Source organism: Ictidomys tridecemlineatus, chromosome 12, assembly GCF_052094955.1.
Source record: "Ictidomys tridecemlineatus isolate mIctTri1 chromosome 12, mIctTri1.hap1, whole genome shotgun sequence".
In the NCBI taxonomy this organism is placed as follows: Eukaryota; Metazoa; Chordata; class Mammalia; order Rodentia; family Sciuridae; genus Ictidomys; species Ictidomys tridecemlineatus.
The window spans coordinates 63479223-63496006 of NC_135488.1; the positions used below are offsets into that span (position 1 = coordinate 63479223).

The window sequence follows — 16784 nt, forward strand, 5'->3', positions numbered from 1 at the left end:
CCTTCTTCTTGTTCCTTCAGCAACTCTCCCAGAGGGTTGGTAAGCGCAGACCATGCAGTTAGCATCCTCCGTTCTCAGCATTGAGCAAGGTGCAAGCGACACAAAGGTACAGAAAGAATCGACCCCCAAAGAACTGAGCCTCTATATAAAGGTCGAGTTAGGTCTGAGGGTGACCAATTAAAAGCACTCCAACTCCTGATTGTGAGACTTCATAGATGTGTGACCTGGAGCAAGGTAACCCAAACTTCCATGCAGAAAATGATTCGCATCATTGGATCAATTTCCGTCACCAACATGGAGCCTGGCCTTTTGCACAGCGCCCGGCACTTGTAAGGCAATCAATAACTTCGTCCTTGTTACCTGCGATAGCGAGAGAAGGCCTAGTGGACAACTTGCACTCTGAGCTGCTGTAAGAGTGCCTCCTCTTCTCAGCTCCTGGGGACTGTCCCGCGGTTTGCGGCAGCTCAGCGTCCGCTGGGCGGCGGAGCTGGAAAAAGAAACAGCCGAGAGCAAGAGCGGCGCCGAGGCGGCAGCAGCGCTTGGTCCTCCGAGCCGGCGGGCGGCGCTAGTGCGGACCTGGCCGGGGGCGGCGCTCGGGCCGGGCTCCTCTCGGCGGCCGCGCACAGCCGTAGGCCGTCCGCGGGGCGGGGACGCGGCGGCAGTGGCGGTGGCTCCGTGTTGCCGGAGCCCAAACGCGCAGGCCCGTCCCGGCGGCCGCGGGGCGGGCGGGGTGGGGGCGCCATGTGGTTCATGTACATGCTGAGCTGGCTGTCGCTCTTCATCCAGGTGGCTTTCATCACACTGGCCGTCGGTGAGAGTGCGCGACCCTGGCCCTTGCGGGCTTCCGCCCCGGCATTGGACTTGCCAGGGGTCGCATCGCGGGGGGTCTGGAGCGAGTTGGGGGTCCCTGCTCAGCGCCCCCGACCTTCGTCGTTTCCCACCCCCAGCCCTCCATGTCCTGCCACTCTCGGCTAAGCCCAGCCGGTTGGCCTGACCGCGCGTCCTGCCAGGTGTCACAAAGTCCGCTTGGCAGTGCCAGATTGACTGAAGTGCCCTCCTAGCGCCTGCTTGCCGCTTAACCGCTCCCATCCTCGCGGGCCCAGCTTGCCCAACTTTCCCCAACACTTGCTGTTGCCTTGTTTCCTCTGCCCCTTTGTACTTGCTGCTCTCCGCCTTTGATGCTCTGTTCCCTTGTGTCCCCTTCCTACTCCATCTCAATTAAGATCTTACCTTCTCCTGAAAGCCCTCTGGGATTTGGTGATCCGGCAGTGCTCAGTCCCTGCCCTAAAGTAGCCTTCTTACATTGGGCTAGTCTGACTCTTCTCCCTACTTGTACCCACCTCCCTTCAACCTGGTCAGAAGGGTTCTTGTCTGTCTTGTTCTACTGTATTCTCAGCACTCAGCCTAGCACCTGGCCCATATTAAGTGCCCTGAAGAGATTTATTGAACGAGTGCATGAAATTATGTTCTCTGGACCAGAGGTTAGCATTGCGCTGGGGAGTCCCATGCCGGCTTCCATTCATTCTTACGAAATTTCTCCTTAGTTGCTCCAACAAGGTTCTGCTTCTCCAGACTTGTAAGGGCAAAATATGGATTGTTTGATTTGTTCCTTAGTTTCTGGAGTCTGTGAGGGTTGGTGGGGAACTGGCTGCTGAGAGGGATGACCAGGATGGCAGAAGTCACCCTGGCTGATGTTCTCCCTGCTTGTTCCTCTCCCCATTCCCCAGCGGCTGGACTCTACTACCTAGCAGAACTGATAGAAGAATACACAGTGGCTACCAGCAGAATCATAAAATACATGATCTGGGTAAGTGGCAGCTTTCCCCAATATTCCCCTTTGTTCTTCTCTAGCTCAAAAGCAGGAAGTAGGGACAATTTGGCTTGGATGATGAGAGCCCTGTCTGTGACCTGTCTTTTGGGTCTGCACTCCTGAACCCAGATTTGGGCTTACCACTTGGCCTCCTTCCCCAAGTGGCACTGCAGAGCTCGCTCTCTGTTCCTAAGGTGACAGCTGAGTGGACATCCTCTGTTGACAGGCCTGTGACTTTGCCTTTGCTTGGCTGTTTTTCACTGTTTCTGTCTCCTTGCTCTGTCTACAGCATTTAGAACTTACAGGAACCTTAAGGACAGTTTTGAATGCTTGTTCAATGCTGTCTTTCTAATGGGATTGAGTGATTTGTCCTAAGGGGAGCACCCACACACACACCACGAGTGCCTCATGGGAGGCTTCTCTTCCTGGATATGGTCTGTGCTATTGATGCCAAGGCCACAGGAGTGATTGCTTGCTGACAGATTTCCTCCAGCTGCAGGAGAGACTGGGGGTACATCTGGACAGGAAGAGTACATTGCCACTCAAGCCTCCTGGGGTCAGCAGCTGCTTCCATTCTGGACATGGCCTGGTGTTGGAAGTTAGTGGTGGAGACAAGACTGTAGCCCTTAGCTCTGGGCTCAGAGGCCCAGCATGTGGGTGTTGGTGCAGGAATTAGACCTTCCTTCAGCCAACTGTCACTTGTTAAGCACTGACAATTACACCTCCTTCAGAACATGTTTCTCAAATTGCGGGCACAATTCATTGAGCTATATGAGCTGTAAAATCAGTTCAGTAGGTTGGGATAAGCATTTAGAAAAAAAAAAAAAAAAGGAATAGGGGCTTGGAGTGTAACCCAGTGGTGGAGTGTCTGCATAGCATGCATGAGGCCCTGGGTTTGATCCCCAGCACCAAAAAAGGGAAAAAAAGAAAAGGAAAGACTAGTATTAAATTTGAGCTCTGATCATATATATGTATGTGTGTGTTGGGGTCACTGTAGTACATTTTTCTTACTTTGGGTAGTTGACAAAGAACTTCAAGGGTTGATGATGTAGCTCAGTGATAGAACATTTGCCTAATGTGTATGAGGCCCTGGGTTCAGTCCTCAGCATTATAAAAAGAAAAAAACGCAAAAAAAAATTTTTTTTGAGAAATGGCATTTAAAGAAGCTGCCCTTTGGGAGTTGAGAGTCTAGCTGGGGAAACCAGGCCTGTTACTATAAATGAGGAGATTAAAGTATGAACCTAGTGCTACCCATAGGCAACTGGGGTTAGAGAGTCTGGGCAGGCTATGTGGAAGGGCTTCCTGCATCGAGTGCTTCTTTTTTTTTTTTTTTTTTTTCCAGTTCTCCACAGCTGTGCTGATTGGGCTCTATGTCTTTGAGCGCTTCCCCACCAGCATGATTGGCGTAGGCCTCTTCACCAACCTGGTCTACTTTGGCCTCCTCCAGACCTTCCCCTTCATCATGCTGACCTCACCTAACTTCATCCTGTCATGCGGTGAGAGAGGACAGATTTGGGGAGGCAGCTGACATGGTTGAATAAATATGCCCATCTCAGTCCTGAGTACTGAAGGGGATACAGAGAAGGAAGCAAGCCACAAAGTCCTCTAGGAGGCAAGGCTGGTTGGGCAGATGGACTTCTCAGTCTTGAGGCCCCTAGGCCCCATTGCTTGGAATTTTTTGGGGGGGAGGGCTTAGACTGGGAGGGCCTTTCCAAAGAGGTAAGTTTGAAGAAGGATTTGGGAAGGGAGAAGATGGTGTAGATTGGCAGAGGCAGGGCTCTCGACTGAGTAGTCCCAGCCTCAGAGAAACCACTTTGGCCTAAAAAGCCTGAGGCCCTATCTTGAGAGGTAGGCAGCTTCCCATCCAGTCCTTTGGCCTAAAGTCATGATTAAGACTAGAGCCTTGCCAGGCATAGAGGTGCACACCTGTAATCCCAGCAGTTGGGGAGGCTGAGGCAGGAAGATTATAAGTTCAAAGCCAGTCTCAGCAACTTAGCAAGGCCCTAAGCAACTTAGTGAGACCCTATCTCGAAATAAAAAATGAAATGGGCTGGGGATATGGCTCAGTGGTTAAGCACCCCTGGGTTAAAAATCCTTAGTACCAAAAAGAAAAAAAGACTGGAGCCTCAAAGGACTGTGAGCTCCTGCAGACAAGGGCCTGGTGCAGATGTCTCATGGGGACTGCCTTTTCAAGTCAGATTCTCAGTGGTTGCAGCTCCTTTGAAGTTGAGGGCCCCTGCCTTCTTGCCTTTGCCCTGCCATCACTTTCTAACTTTGTGTAGTCATGTCCCCTTCTCTGGGCCTTAGCTACTCGATCTGTTTGGAGGTGATACTTCTGACAGGACTTTTGGGAAGGAAATTCATTTGGCACGTAGTAGATGATTATAGAGGTTTACAGGTGTTCATGGAGAAGGTTTCAGAAAGTTTTTCATCACAAGGTTTGCTGTTTCATCTGCTAATCATTTTGGTCAGCCTACCCTTGGGTCAGGGTATAAGACAGAGACGGGGGTTGTTTTAGAGCTACTTTTCTATTTCTGTGGAAAACTTTGAAAGAGATTATTATCCACAGGTAGGGCTCAGTAGTAAACTAGGACTGATTTCTTCCCTGAGTGCCTTGGTGTGATTTCACTGTAAAATTTCTTCATCAGGGTTTTTTGTGGGAGTCCTGACTCCTCTGGCTTCCTTTATCATTCCCCCAGCCTTATAGCCTGCCATTTAGATGCCCAAGGTAGTTTAAAAAAAAAAAAAAATTTTTTTTTTAAATTTATTTTTTGGTACCGGAGATTGAACCTAGGAGCCAAGTTGCTGAGGCTGGCTTTGAACTTACGATCCTCCTGCCTCAGCCTCCTGAGCCCCTGGGATTACAGGTATGCACCACTATGCCTGGCTAGATTTTTTTTTTTTTGAATATTTATTTTTTAGTTGTAGTTGGACACAATTCCTTTATTTATTTATTTATATGTGGTTGCTGAGGATCGAACCCAGGGCTTCGCATGTGGTAGGAGAACACTCTACCGCTGAGCCACAACCCCAGCCCTAGATTTTTTGTTTTAATGGTACTGGGGTTTGGACCCAGGGGTATTCTACCACTGAGTTATATCCCCAGTCCTTTTTATTTTTGAGACAGGGTTTTACTATGTGCCCAGGTAGCCTTGAACTTTTGATCCTTCTGCCTGAGCCTTCTGAGATTCTGGGATTTTCTAAAAGATCTTGTGGGCACAGGGCATTGTCCTGTCTTCGGTTTCCTTTAGCCTTAGCATATGTCTAGGCAAGCAGAGCTGTGGTCATCATCTTAGAAGGGGTGAGGCAAGGGGGTAGAAAAGAGACATGGTAGTTGCTGTGAGGGGTGTGTGAGGAGGTTCAGATTCAGGGGACATGTTCTTTCTAATGCCTACCCTTCATCTCAACATGGGAACAGTTAGGGACTCCTATCTCTGAGTAACCTCTCTCCAGGATCTACTTGCTTGCTCTTTTTCATAAACTCAGTTGCACATTAAAGAGGTGTGTGTGGAACCAGAACATATCAGACTAGTTGCCTCCCTCTGGGGTAGGATGGGGAAGGACCTCCTCCCTAGTATTTTGAGGAACCATATAATTATACCTCAAAGTGTCTACAAACTATGGCCTTTTATTCCCAAGGAATGAGGGCCTCTTTACTTGAGTTGACTATTTCTATACTTCTCAGTTTGGATTAGAATTTCTTAAAGGTCTGGTCTGCATAATCATGTCTTCCTTCTACCTACTGCCTATAGGAGAGTTTTCTTTAGAACTCATATTCAATAAAAAACCAAGTTCGTGCTGAGTGTGTTGGCACACACCTATAATCACAGCTACTTGGGAGGCTAAAGAAGGATTACAAGTTCAAGGTAAGCACTGGGCAACTTAGCAAGATCCTGTCTCAAAATAAAATTTAAAAAAGCCTGAGGATATAGCTCAATGGTAGAGCACTTGCTTAGCATGCATGAGGCCCCAATACTGCAAGAAAACATCCACTAATAATAAAAAAAAAAAAGTTTCATTGCAACCAGGCTTTGTGTTATGTAACACAGAATCCCCTTTTTATTAACATGCTAGAACTTTCTTACCTATTTTCTGACTTTACTTATGATGCCCTCTGCATTGAACAGGTTGGGGCTGATTCTCCCATCTTTTTTTGGCAGGGGGTAGGGGTGCTAGGGATTGAACTCAGAAGTACTTTACCACTGAGCTACATCCCTTGCATAGTTTTTGTTTTGACACAGGGTCTTGCTAATTTGCTGAGGGTTTTGCGGAGTTGCTGAGGCTGCCTTGAACTTGTGATTCTCCTGCCTCAGCCCCCTGCATCTCTGGGATTAAAGGTGTGGTCCAGCACACCTGGCTGATCCTCCCATCTTGACAGATGAGCAGCTGAGTTCTGGACAGGGATATACTGGGTCAAAGCCATACTCTGAGTTGAGTGCAAAATCAGGAGTGAGATACAGAGCCCCCAAATCTTAGGGCCTTTGGAAGCTTATGAATGCTGTTTTACATTATGCCTCCCAAGCTGACTGACTCTTCCTTCCCTTAACAGGACTAGTGGTGGTGAATCATTACCTAGCATTTCAGTTTTTTGCGGAAGAATATTATCCTTTCTCAGAGGTAAGAATTGCATAGCATATGCAGCTAGTAACAGGAATGGGGGAGAAAAGGGAGTAAAGCATGATTTGCTTTATAAATTTAGCTATGATCCAAAACTGAGTACATTGAGGGATCACTTGTTTTAAAAAACAAAACATGATATAGATGCTTTTTGAAAGCAGTGTGGCTGAGGAACTGAGGGATCCCTTTGGCTGAGGTGGGGAAGATACTGCATTCCCCAGTGAGTCCTTAGGGTACCCTGATGGGGTCATCTGAGGCCCTGAAGGGACACTGGGTTGGCCTTGTCTGACTCAGACCTCACAGGGCAGGGGTGGGCTGTAGCTCTGAGCCCCAGACCCCATCATGGCCTGCCAGGGTTTTCTTCCAGGATTGCTCCATACCTTACAGCTCCAGGTTGAAGCCCCAGGGAAGGACAAGGTCATTTCTTTGGGAATGTGGCCTTTCACTACTGAATCATCTCTAGGTCTGAGAATGTCCAGACCCTATTTCCTGGCCCCTAGCCCTTGCAGAGATTAGGGACAGTCCTTGTTTCCACCTAGCACCTCTCTAATACCCATGGTGGCCACACCTAGCCTGCTCTTGCTGCCTCCTGGACATCCTCTTTTCAGTCTTTCTTGTTGCCAGGTCCTGGCCTATTTCACTTTCTGCCTGTGGATAATCCCTTTTGCATTTTTTGTGTCACTCTCGGCTGGGGAGAACGTCCTGCCCTCCACCATGCAGCCAGGAGGTGAGAAGGGGTCTGAAAGGGCCAGGTGGGGGGATGCCAGAAAGGTCTGAGTTGGCTGGAGGCACCTGAGCCCAGCCCTATGATGAGACACTGGGGCTCTGGGTTGGGAGAGCTGTGTGTACACACATACACACTCTGATACTCATCTCCCTGCCTGTGTCTCCACAGATGACGTGGTCTCCAATTACTTCACCAAAGGCAAACGGGGCAAACGCTTAGGGATCCTGGTTGTCTTCTCCTTCATCAAAGAGGCCATTCTACCCAGTCGTCAGAAGATATACTGACCTTCCTGGGGAGGGGATGTGGAAGCAAGATCAGGAGAGTCAGGCACCTGGACCTTTGTTCTAGGTAGGGGCCAGGAGCCTGGAAGGCACCTTCTACCGGCCCTGGCTTCCCTCCCCTCAATTCTGAAACTCCATCCCACCCTCCTCAGGGTACTCAGCTTGGCTCGGATCTGATGCTGCTGGACTGTCTCCTTCACAAGGCACCAGGGAGGGTGGCAGAGCCTGCTTAGCCAGGAGGCCCTCCCTTCTCTCTCCTGAGGAGGGTTGGGAGGTTCTGGCTCAGGCAGGGCAGGGTCTGTGAAGCTGGAGAGCAGTTGGTGACAAGTTCTCTGGGCAGATGGCCATAGGGAGGGGCCATGTTTTGGTACCCAAGAGAAATGGTTTTTGCTGTTGAACTGTGATTTTTGTCCAATTGCTGATTCCCATTTGAATAAAGATTCTAGGTGGCACTGTTTGCCTTAATACCCCCAAAGTTCACCTTCCTTTCTCCCTGCTAATCTTCTGCCTGGACTAGACTAGTTGTCTGCTCTAGGGACTCTTCTTGGTCTGGGTCTTATCCTCACAAAGGAATTCTTCTTGTGGCCCTTAGTGGGAAGGGGGTGGAGATGAGGAATAGAACCTGGGCAGGGAGTTTGAGGCAGCCTTTCTTATGCACCTGTCTCATCTGGGTCTTTTCTCCCTGAGGCTCTGGCAAGCTGGGGATAGGAGATAGTTTAGAACTGGGTTAAATTTTCAGAATAACATCTACAGTATCCTATTTATAAGTCTTCCTCTGAGGAAAAGGAGTGGTTTCTGGTTGAATTCTATTCCAGGCTCAAAGAAAAAATAAAAACTGGCTTCCAGGCAGCCTGGGCTCTAGCCTGTTTTTTAAGAAATGGGGTTGGTGGGAGAGGCTGTTTGTCGCTCCAAGAGCACACATGTCTGGTACTCTTCTGTGTGCTGCTGGCCTCCAGGGAGATGATCTCTGCCTTCTAAGAAGGCAGGCCAGGTCTCAGGCACAGACCAGCATCTGTTGACCTTGCACTCCAACTACAGTGCCTTGCAAGTGCTCAACAGTACATATTGGAATGAAGTCCCCATGAGAGCCATCACTGGCCATGTCCTATACCTCACAGTGAGGCTGCAGGTGCAGAAATATACTGCACATGTGTTATCTTTAAACCACTGGGAGACCCTGTGCTTGGAAATCTTTCCTCTCTATATCATGCCTGAAGTCCCATCATAGCCCTTCATTTCCTTGACTTTAGCATTTCCATTCTCTTAAAATGCCAGCCTTCCCCTTTCCCTGGGAGGACTAGCACATTTTGGTCTTCTCTGGATGCAGGTGAGATTCCTAGGCCCTTTTTTGCTATGCAGACAAGGACAGACATGGTAGAGGGCACAAGGCCAGCATCTTCCTCATTGATGGGCTGAAAGCTGTTCCTACTCTCCCTTGCTGTCCACTTCTTTATTCCTTATCCTGATGATGTGGCTTCACTCCCTCTGTTTACTCTACTGCTGGTCAGCGCTCTCCCATGGGTGGCCAGGGATCTTCATGGGCTAAATCCAGCAGACACTTTATGCCTTATCTTGCTGGATCTTGACAGCAGCTGACATGGCTGATCACCACCTGCTTCTTAAATCACACTTCCCTGGCACCTCTGTGGCTGGTTATCCCTCTGCCTCTCTGGCTGCTTCTTTTAGTCTCCTATGTAGGCTTCTCTGCTTGCCCTGTGTATGCTGGGGTCTTTCAGGATTCTGTTGTGGGCTCCCTGGGGGAGCATATCCAGGTTGATGGCTTCAGAGATTCTGCCAAGGAACTAAGAGTTGACCTCCATCCCCAGCATACCTCCTGATCTGAATCATAGTTCTGCTGCCTTCTGGGTTCTCAGACCCAGAAGGCACATAGCCCAGTTGGCACTTGTTGCTATCTCTGCAAAACTGCCCCTGTGGGGTACCTGTCTTGGTCTCAAGATCACTCAGGAGCCAGACAGGAAACTTGCTTTCTCTTTCTGCCCTTCATGTCCAATCTCTAAAAATTGTCAAGTTTGTCTTCTTAACATCTCTTGATTTGAGCCACTCCCACTGTTAGCTTTTACCTTCTGACAGCCTCTGACCTTTTCTCTATCCCATGGCTAGCCAGAGTTTTCTTTCTAAAATGCACAGTTGGATCAAGTCACTCCCTGACCTACAGCCTTCCATGGCTCCTCACTGCCCTCAGGATAAAGTCCAGACCCCTTAGCATGGCTTGTGAGACTCCTGGTATTCTGATCCCTGCTTCCCTCTCTGGCCTTGTCACTGGCCTTCTTGCACTCTGGGTTCCCGCCTCCTGTATGCAAAGATGCCATGGCTCTCGTGCCACTTTGATTCTCCTTTCCTCCATTCACTTTGGTACTTTGTCAAGTCTCAATTAAGATTTTATTTCCACCAAGGAGCTTTGAATGTCCTATCTTCCACCAGCCCCACCCCAGCACACCACACAGATCACTCTGGGCTTATTTGCCTGCTTTATGGTCTGTCTCCCCACTAGACTGTAAGCTCCTTGTGGGCAGGAACTGTCCTTGAATTTTTGTATCAACAGTGCCTGGTTTGGCACCTGGCACATAGAAAACACTCAATAAATGTTTGTTTAATGAATAAATTGTGATGTGCGCACGGGGGTTTCAGGGGACTTGGGATGGCTTCCTGGAGGAAGTACAGGTGTTTTCATAGTCTCACATCAAAGCCATAAATCTCACTGAACTCCAGAAACCTCTGGCAGTAGGAGTAAGGTATGGCAGCTCATGTGGTAGGAAGCCTATGACCAGGGTGTGACATATTAGCTGTCCTCCACCCAGGCTGGATCTGCAGTGAGGAGTGAGGCTCAGCTCCTACAGCAGGCAGTAATTCTGACTACAGAATTTCCCTGCAGTCCCTGTTTTGGAAGCCTAATCCCAAAGGGCTGGGGTAGGGAAGCAGAGTGTCACTTTTACATTGCTAGGGCCTAACATAGTGACTGATCCCCCACTCTGAACCTTAGAGCTCTGCTCTTTTGGATTCCTGGGGGATCCAAAAGATTTCCTCACAGAAAGAAGGGAGGCCTGGAGTCTGAGCTAATGAGCTGGAGAGTGGGAAATTCATAGACACTCCTTCCCCATCCTCCCCACCCACAATGTGAATCACCACACCGCAGCCTTCACTGGTTTTTTCTCAGGTAGAGAGGCCACCAGAATAACTTTATGGAGGGCCTTGGGGGGAAGGCAGGTCAGGGGACCCCTGATGAGCTCCCATGGCTGCCAGGAAGGCTTCATCAAATATCTCACGCAGGTTCATGACCAGAGCATTGGCCTGGAAGGTGTCTTCACTGAAGTGCTGCTTCTTGGGCACATCCAGTATGTTGATGGGATAAAGGCCCTGGGGCACCTTCATCCTGTGTGGCTGTGCTCTTGGGTACAGAACTCGGACTATCACCTCATAAGGCAACTTGGGCACGGGCGCCACCCAGTGGCCGTCCACTGTTTGCAGCCATGCTCCACCAGTAGGGTCTGGAGTCACTTCCAGAAAGTCCTGGAAGTCGTGCTCCAAGCACGGGTCTGGGTGCACGCCCAGGCGGATTCCCTGCGGGCTTCCAATCTCGGTGGTAGGTGGTCTGGAAGGGTTAGTGCTAATATTCCACGTGCTGGGCTGTTTGATATTAGGCTTCTGGTAGCTGGGCTTGGCAGGCACCACCCGCTGTGATATAATTTGCAGATATTCCTCCAAGGAAGGATGGAAGCTCATAGAAATCTGGGATTTTTGAGTCTTGGAGAGGGCAGTACTCAAAGGTGGGACATCATCCTCCTCTTCCCTGGTTTTGTGGACCAGGCTATGGCATTGGTACGGCAGCTTGGAATGGAGCCACTTCCTGAAATCAGCTTCTCTCAGAAGTTGGCGTTCTTTCTGCAACAATAGGAAAACAGTGGTGGTGGCCTGCTCTAGTACTTAGGTGGAAGGAGGCCCTGGGATTACAGGCCTTGGAAACCTCAGATCTACTATCCTCGCACAGGGAAACCCTGAGTTTGAGAGAAACTCCAGCCTATGAGAGCCGTTATTCTGATGAAGGAGACAACTTTGGCCCCAGAGCTTCTGGGCTGATTTGGAGACTTCTGACTTGATGGGGGGAGATATACTCTGACCTGGTAAGCCTCTAACTTAAGGAGGGGGACACAGTTCCTGTCCTAGGAAAAGCCTCAAGCCTTACGGGGATAATAGCTCCCTTCCCAGAGAAGAATCCTCAGAATGATAGTGGATATCTGTCTTTCCACATGAGAGTCTCTGGTTTGATAGGGAAAAGGCAAACAAGAAGTCCAAACTACAGCACTGAACCTGGAATAGGGCAGAGCTAACCTGGACAGGGCTCTCAGAGAGGTAGGCTTTGAGTAGCCATGTAGGGGAGGTTACAGTTGGCTGTCTCCCAGGCTGGGCAGCAATGATTTGTCAAACTGTCCTTCCCTCCATTGGAACTGAACCTTCCACCTGTCCTAGAAACTCCCTACCCTGTAGTCTCAATGTCTCACTCCCAGACTGTTGCTAAGCAATCAGATACTTCAGAGATTGACCCAGCTGCAAGGGGTAGGCTCTGATTAGGCTAAGCCAATCATAATCCCCTCAGCCTTGCCCCAGACCTCAGTCAATCAGCATATGGCTTTCCTTTAGTTCTAGTCATTGGAACAAGAATGGACACATGATCCAATTGAGGCCAACAAGAGATTCCCTTGGTGGAGATCTAGAAGGGAGTCTGGGGAGGGTTAGGGCCACAGGAAACAGAAGGGCTTTGCCTCCCTATGGACATGTATGTGACTGTGAGAGTTGGGTGACACAACAGAGGGATGCAGAACAGTGGAGAGAAGTGCAGCTAGATCATAGCTGCAGTCCCAGTAGGGCCTTGCAGCCCTCCCACTTAAGGATCTACCTAAGATTCCTAGCATCTCTGTAGGTTCTTCATTTTTGTTGTGTTGTTTGTTTGTTTGCAGTCTATTTAATTATTCCTGCTTGAAATCCTCCTTTCTTCCCTAGCCAAAGTCTTTCATTGCTCTGGACCTCTACCAGAGCAGTTTCTAACTCTAGTTTATCTAGCTTGTCATTTCTAACTCACATCTGATCTCCAAACTTGCCATTCTCTGCATATATTATGTTCCCATGTGTCCCTATGCCTTCCTACATGGCTATTCCTTCTGCCTGGTCAGCCCTTCCCTACTTCTTCATATGGCCAACTGCTGCCCACCTTCAAATATCCCTCTTAAGTATCCCTTCCAGGACCCTCCTGACACCCACCACCCCCATGGGAACATTACCTGCCTCTACACTAGAGTGGGTACCACACCTGTTGGTCTTTGGGGCCACAGGGTCTGGCAGGTGCCTAGCGTGGTGGTCTATTGGGAGGAAAGATGAATCATCTCTTTAACAGTGTGTGAGTCCCAGTGCTGGGCAGGTCCTGGTCTCATTGATGAGAATCTCATCCTGAGTGGGGCTTTTGAATACTTGCTCTTTTCAGCTATATTTACTTTCTGACACAGGAAAAAAACTTGACTGAAAGTGTGGCTTATATGGGAGAGGTTTCACCAGAGTATGGGGAAGGGGGGGCTCTTTCTGGTGGAAGTGCTCCCCCTGCCCCTGGTACTGAGGATTGAACCCAGGGGTGCTGTACCACTGAGCTACATCCAAAACCCTTTTTCTGTTTTGTTTTGAGACAGGATCTTGCTAAGTTGCCTCAGCCTGCTGAGTGGTGGGCTGGTTGGAAGTGTTTCTAATGCTCTTTTCACCATAATACATGAGTTCCTGCTCTCTGCTCACAAACTTGCAGAGCAGCCAGTGCCTGGCCCTGCCCAGCCTCCCCCTTACTTGATACTCAGCCAGGTAGTTGTGTTCCATGACGATCAGCTGATCCTTGAGGTGCTTCAGTTTCCCCATCTCACGGGCAAAATCCTTCTTGTCCCGTTTCCACATGGCATCCTTTAAGAACCTGATGCCAAGATGGGCTGTGTCATCCCACAGAGACTTCGTTTCCATCAGGGCTGGGGAGACTGGTAGCTACTGAGGACTTGGAGGGGGTGGGAGGAGCTGTCAGAGCAGGGGTGAGCAAAATGACTCTTGCTTTTGTCCAGGGGTCCTTTGCAGGGAAAAGAGGAAAGTGTCTGGTGGTCTGGTCACCACCCCCTGCTGAGGAGCCAGGGGCACCAGGGTAAGGAAGGATGGCAATGTTTAACCCAAAAAGATGAGGCCTGGCAAAAACCTCAATAATATCCTGGGTGGGGGTCCTCCTTAGTAGGCTTATCCCCTTACCATCTGGTTTCCCAGACCTTCCTCTCAAAGGCTCAGCCTTGGGTGAGGGCTCTGGGGGAGGATCAAGAGAGGGTTTGGGAGAAAGGGGTGGGTTGCAGGCTGGGGATGATTCTCACACCCTCACCGGGCACAGGCACGACGGTTCCATATTTTGCAGTAGTCAATGGGCTTGCAACCGGCGGCATCTTTGGCATGGACATTGGCACCATTCTGTACCAGGTACTTCACACAGCTCAGCATTCCTTCACGGGATGCCAGGTGCAGGGGTGTGGAGCCACTTTTTGTCTGGCTGTAGAAGGCCCCATCGGAAGGGAAGAGGGTAGAAAGGAAAGGCAAGGGTGTTTGCTCATCAGGTGGGCAGACCAATTTCCAAGCCCTGCTCTGCTGCCAGCACACTGGGTGACCCTGGCTGTGTCCCTTTCCCTCTCTTGTTAATTTAATGTCTGCTCCTGGACTAGCATGTGATCCTCCCAAATATCAGTTGAAGACACTGGCAGTGGTTCCCAGACTTAGCTGCAAATCAGAAACATCTGGGAATCTTTCAAAACTTGCAAAGCCCAGGCCACAATACAGACCCATTAAAGCAAAACCTTTGAACTGGCTATGGTGGTGCATGTCTGTAATCCCAGCAGCTCTGGAGGCTGAGACTGAAAGACTGCAAGTTTGAGACCAGCCTCAGGAACTGAGTTTTGCCTCAAAAAAAAAAAAAAAAAAAATCAAAAGGGCTGGGGATGTAGCTTAGTGGTAGAGCAGCCCTGAGTTTAATCCCATCCCATCCCCCCCTCCAAAAAAAGTCACACCCTTTGAAAGCCTCCTGGGTGATTCCAATATAAATATGAGTTTGGAAACTCGAGCACTGAGACTTAGAAGTTTAGTGGCCACCTAAATTGACTGCTTTAGGTGGGTCCCAATCCCTGCCCTCCAGCAGCCCCACCTGCAAGGATCTGCCTGCCTAGAAGTGGAATTCCTATCTGCCCAGAAGAAGCCTCCTTCTGAAACAGGCTGGACTCACCTATTAATGGCTGCTCCTTTCTGGAGCAGGTAGTAAATGCAGGGGAGTGCCACAGTCTTGTTGTCCTTGTTAATGACCAGATGCAGAGGGGTCTGACCATTTCGGGTGGTCAAGTTTACTGGAAATTGGTACTCCTCTACCAAGACGTGGAGGCACTGAAGTTTGCCCTCCTCGGCTGCGCAGTGGATGGCAGTGAAGCCCTGTGGGGTCCAGAGTACAGTAAGAGAAAGCTGATGGAGATTGGGACTCCTGGGTCCACAACCTACCCTATGTAGCAATTTTTGGAGTTACTCGTCTCTTCTTCCCTGTTCCCTAGGGGTGGTTCACAGCCCTTTCCCACTCCCAGTGCATCAGCTCATACTTTCCCCTCCCTGCCCCACAATGGCCTCCCACTAAAGGTGAATAGGACCAGCCACAGAGAAAAGGCCATCTCTGGATGCCCAGGTGATTACTACGTGAGGAGCTCTTTGCATAGTAGGAGGTGGGAAGAGGGGACCTCAGTCCCTGTTCCCACACTCCAAGGCCTTACCTTGTTGTCGGCTGAGATTTCCCCGCGATTCCGGTTCAGACAGAACCGCAGCCATTCCACATCGCCCACAGCGGCCGCAAACAGCTCAAAGTAGCACTTACTGGCCCTGTAGTCCCCCAACTCCAAGATGCTAGGGTCGCGTGGGGTGGGGGTGAGTGGGACTGGGCTGCACGGACCGCGAAGGACGTCCATGTGGCGAGGGCAGTTACTAGCCCGGGCACCTCCCAGGGGTCGAGCCTTGGCCCTAGCCCTGCTCCCAGAGTGTCCCCGACAGCTTCAGCCCCCGCCCTCTATGACAATGCCTCGTCTGGGAGGCGTTGTTCCCAGTGCTCGCCTTCTCTCTGGGCCCACCTGGACCCCTTGGAGTCACTGTTCATGAACCTCAGGAAGGATTTTGGTGGCTGCTGTAGAGAATCCGTTGGAGTTGTCCATAGGCTCGGTCTTCTGCATTCTTCCGCTTCCAGGTCCCGGGGCTCCAACCACCGTGCAGAGCCCACAGAGGAGCTCCTGTCAATCGAAGCTATAGAGAATCTGAAGCTCTGGCCTAAGGCCTCGCAACTGGTGTGGCAGTGCGTGGACCCTCCCACGCTCCACCCGGTAGCTACTCCGCTGTTGGCAGCCGCTTCCAGGGAGTCAGTAAGCCATCCCGCCAGCTTCAAATGTCTATAGCCTTGTTCCATGGGGGGACAGAATCCAGGCACCTGGGAGGACACCTGCCTGCCACCCACTGCCATCCTACTACAGTGCTCAGAGACAATACACCCCCACCCTAGCTGCCAGGGGTCCACAGCCCTGGAAACTCAACATCTAACCCAGCAAACACCACACTTAGCTTTCGTTCTGATTACAAAAGTTGAAACAGAAGCACAGTGTGGAAATGAAAAATCATCTCGCAGAAACCAGCTGCAGAAATCACATTCTATTGAGATCTATCCACACGTCATGCGTACGTTTTTGTATCTCTTCATTTGTTGTTCCAGTTACTTCCCATTGTCATTCCACGTAATAAAGGTACATTATGACGCACCCACAGTCTAGCATCATAATGGATGTGCTGCCATGTCACATATGCTACAGGCTCAATTCTGGTTCTTAAGATGGATTTCTGCAAGTAGAATTACTAGATGAAAAGGAATGAGTATTTTTTAAGCTGTCAATATGGGATTTCCAAACTGCCCTCCAGAAAGGTTTTATATTCACTTCCCTTCCACCTGCAGTGGGGACCAGTTACTTGATCTCTGTGTCTTAGTTTCTGCCTCAGCAAAATGGGGATCACAGTGTCTACTTCACAGGTAGTCAAGGCATGCAAGCAGCCTAAGAGTGCCAGCAGAGAAGCACTATCCACACATTTACCGTTATTATAGTTGTTAGGAACTAGGGATTGAACCCAGGGTGTTTTACAACTGAGCTATATCCCTAGCCATTTTTATTTTTCATTTTGAGAAAGGATCTCACTAAATTGCTGAGGCTGGTCTTGAATTTGCAGTCCTCCTACTTCAGTCTCCCAAGTAGGTGTGATTACAGGC

The 16784-nt window shown here is 49.9% G+C and overlaps 2 protein-coding genes across 2 annotated transcripts; one reads left to right on the top strand and one right to left on the bottom strand.

Moving 5' to 3' along the window:
* Positions 1-621: 621 nt before the first annotated feature.
* Tex261 (testis expressed 261) lies at positions 622-10058 on the top strand. Its single transcript, XM_005322131.5, has 6 exons — positions 622-811; positions 1728-1807; positions 3153-3306; positions 6360-6427; positions 7052-7154; positions 7323-10058. The coding sequence occupies exons 1-6, from the start codon at positions 742-744 to the stop codon at positions 7436-7438; spliced, it is 591 nt and encodes a 196-aa protein (XP_005322188.1). The 5' UTR covers positions 622-741; the 3' UTR covers positions 7439-10058.
* Positions 10059-10451: 393 nt separating this feature from the next.
* Ankrd53 (ankyrin repeat domain 53) lies at positions 10452-16199 on the bottom strand. The gene is made up of 5 exons (XM_005322184.3): positions 15259-16199; positions 14730-14929; positions 13842-14006; positions 13277-13397; positions 10452-11335 (listed from the first exon to the last, which is right to left on the bottom strand). The coding sequence occupies exons 1-5, from the start codon at positions 15448-15450 to the stop codon at positions 10634-10636; spliced, it is 1380 nt and encodes a 459-aa protein (XP_005322241.1). The 5' UTR covers positions 15451-16199; the 3' UTR covers positions 10452-10633.
* Positions 16200-16784: the final 585 nt, after the last annotated feature.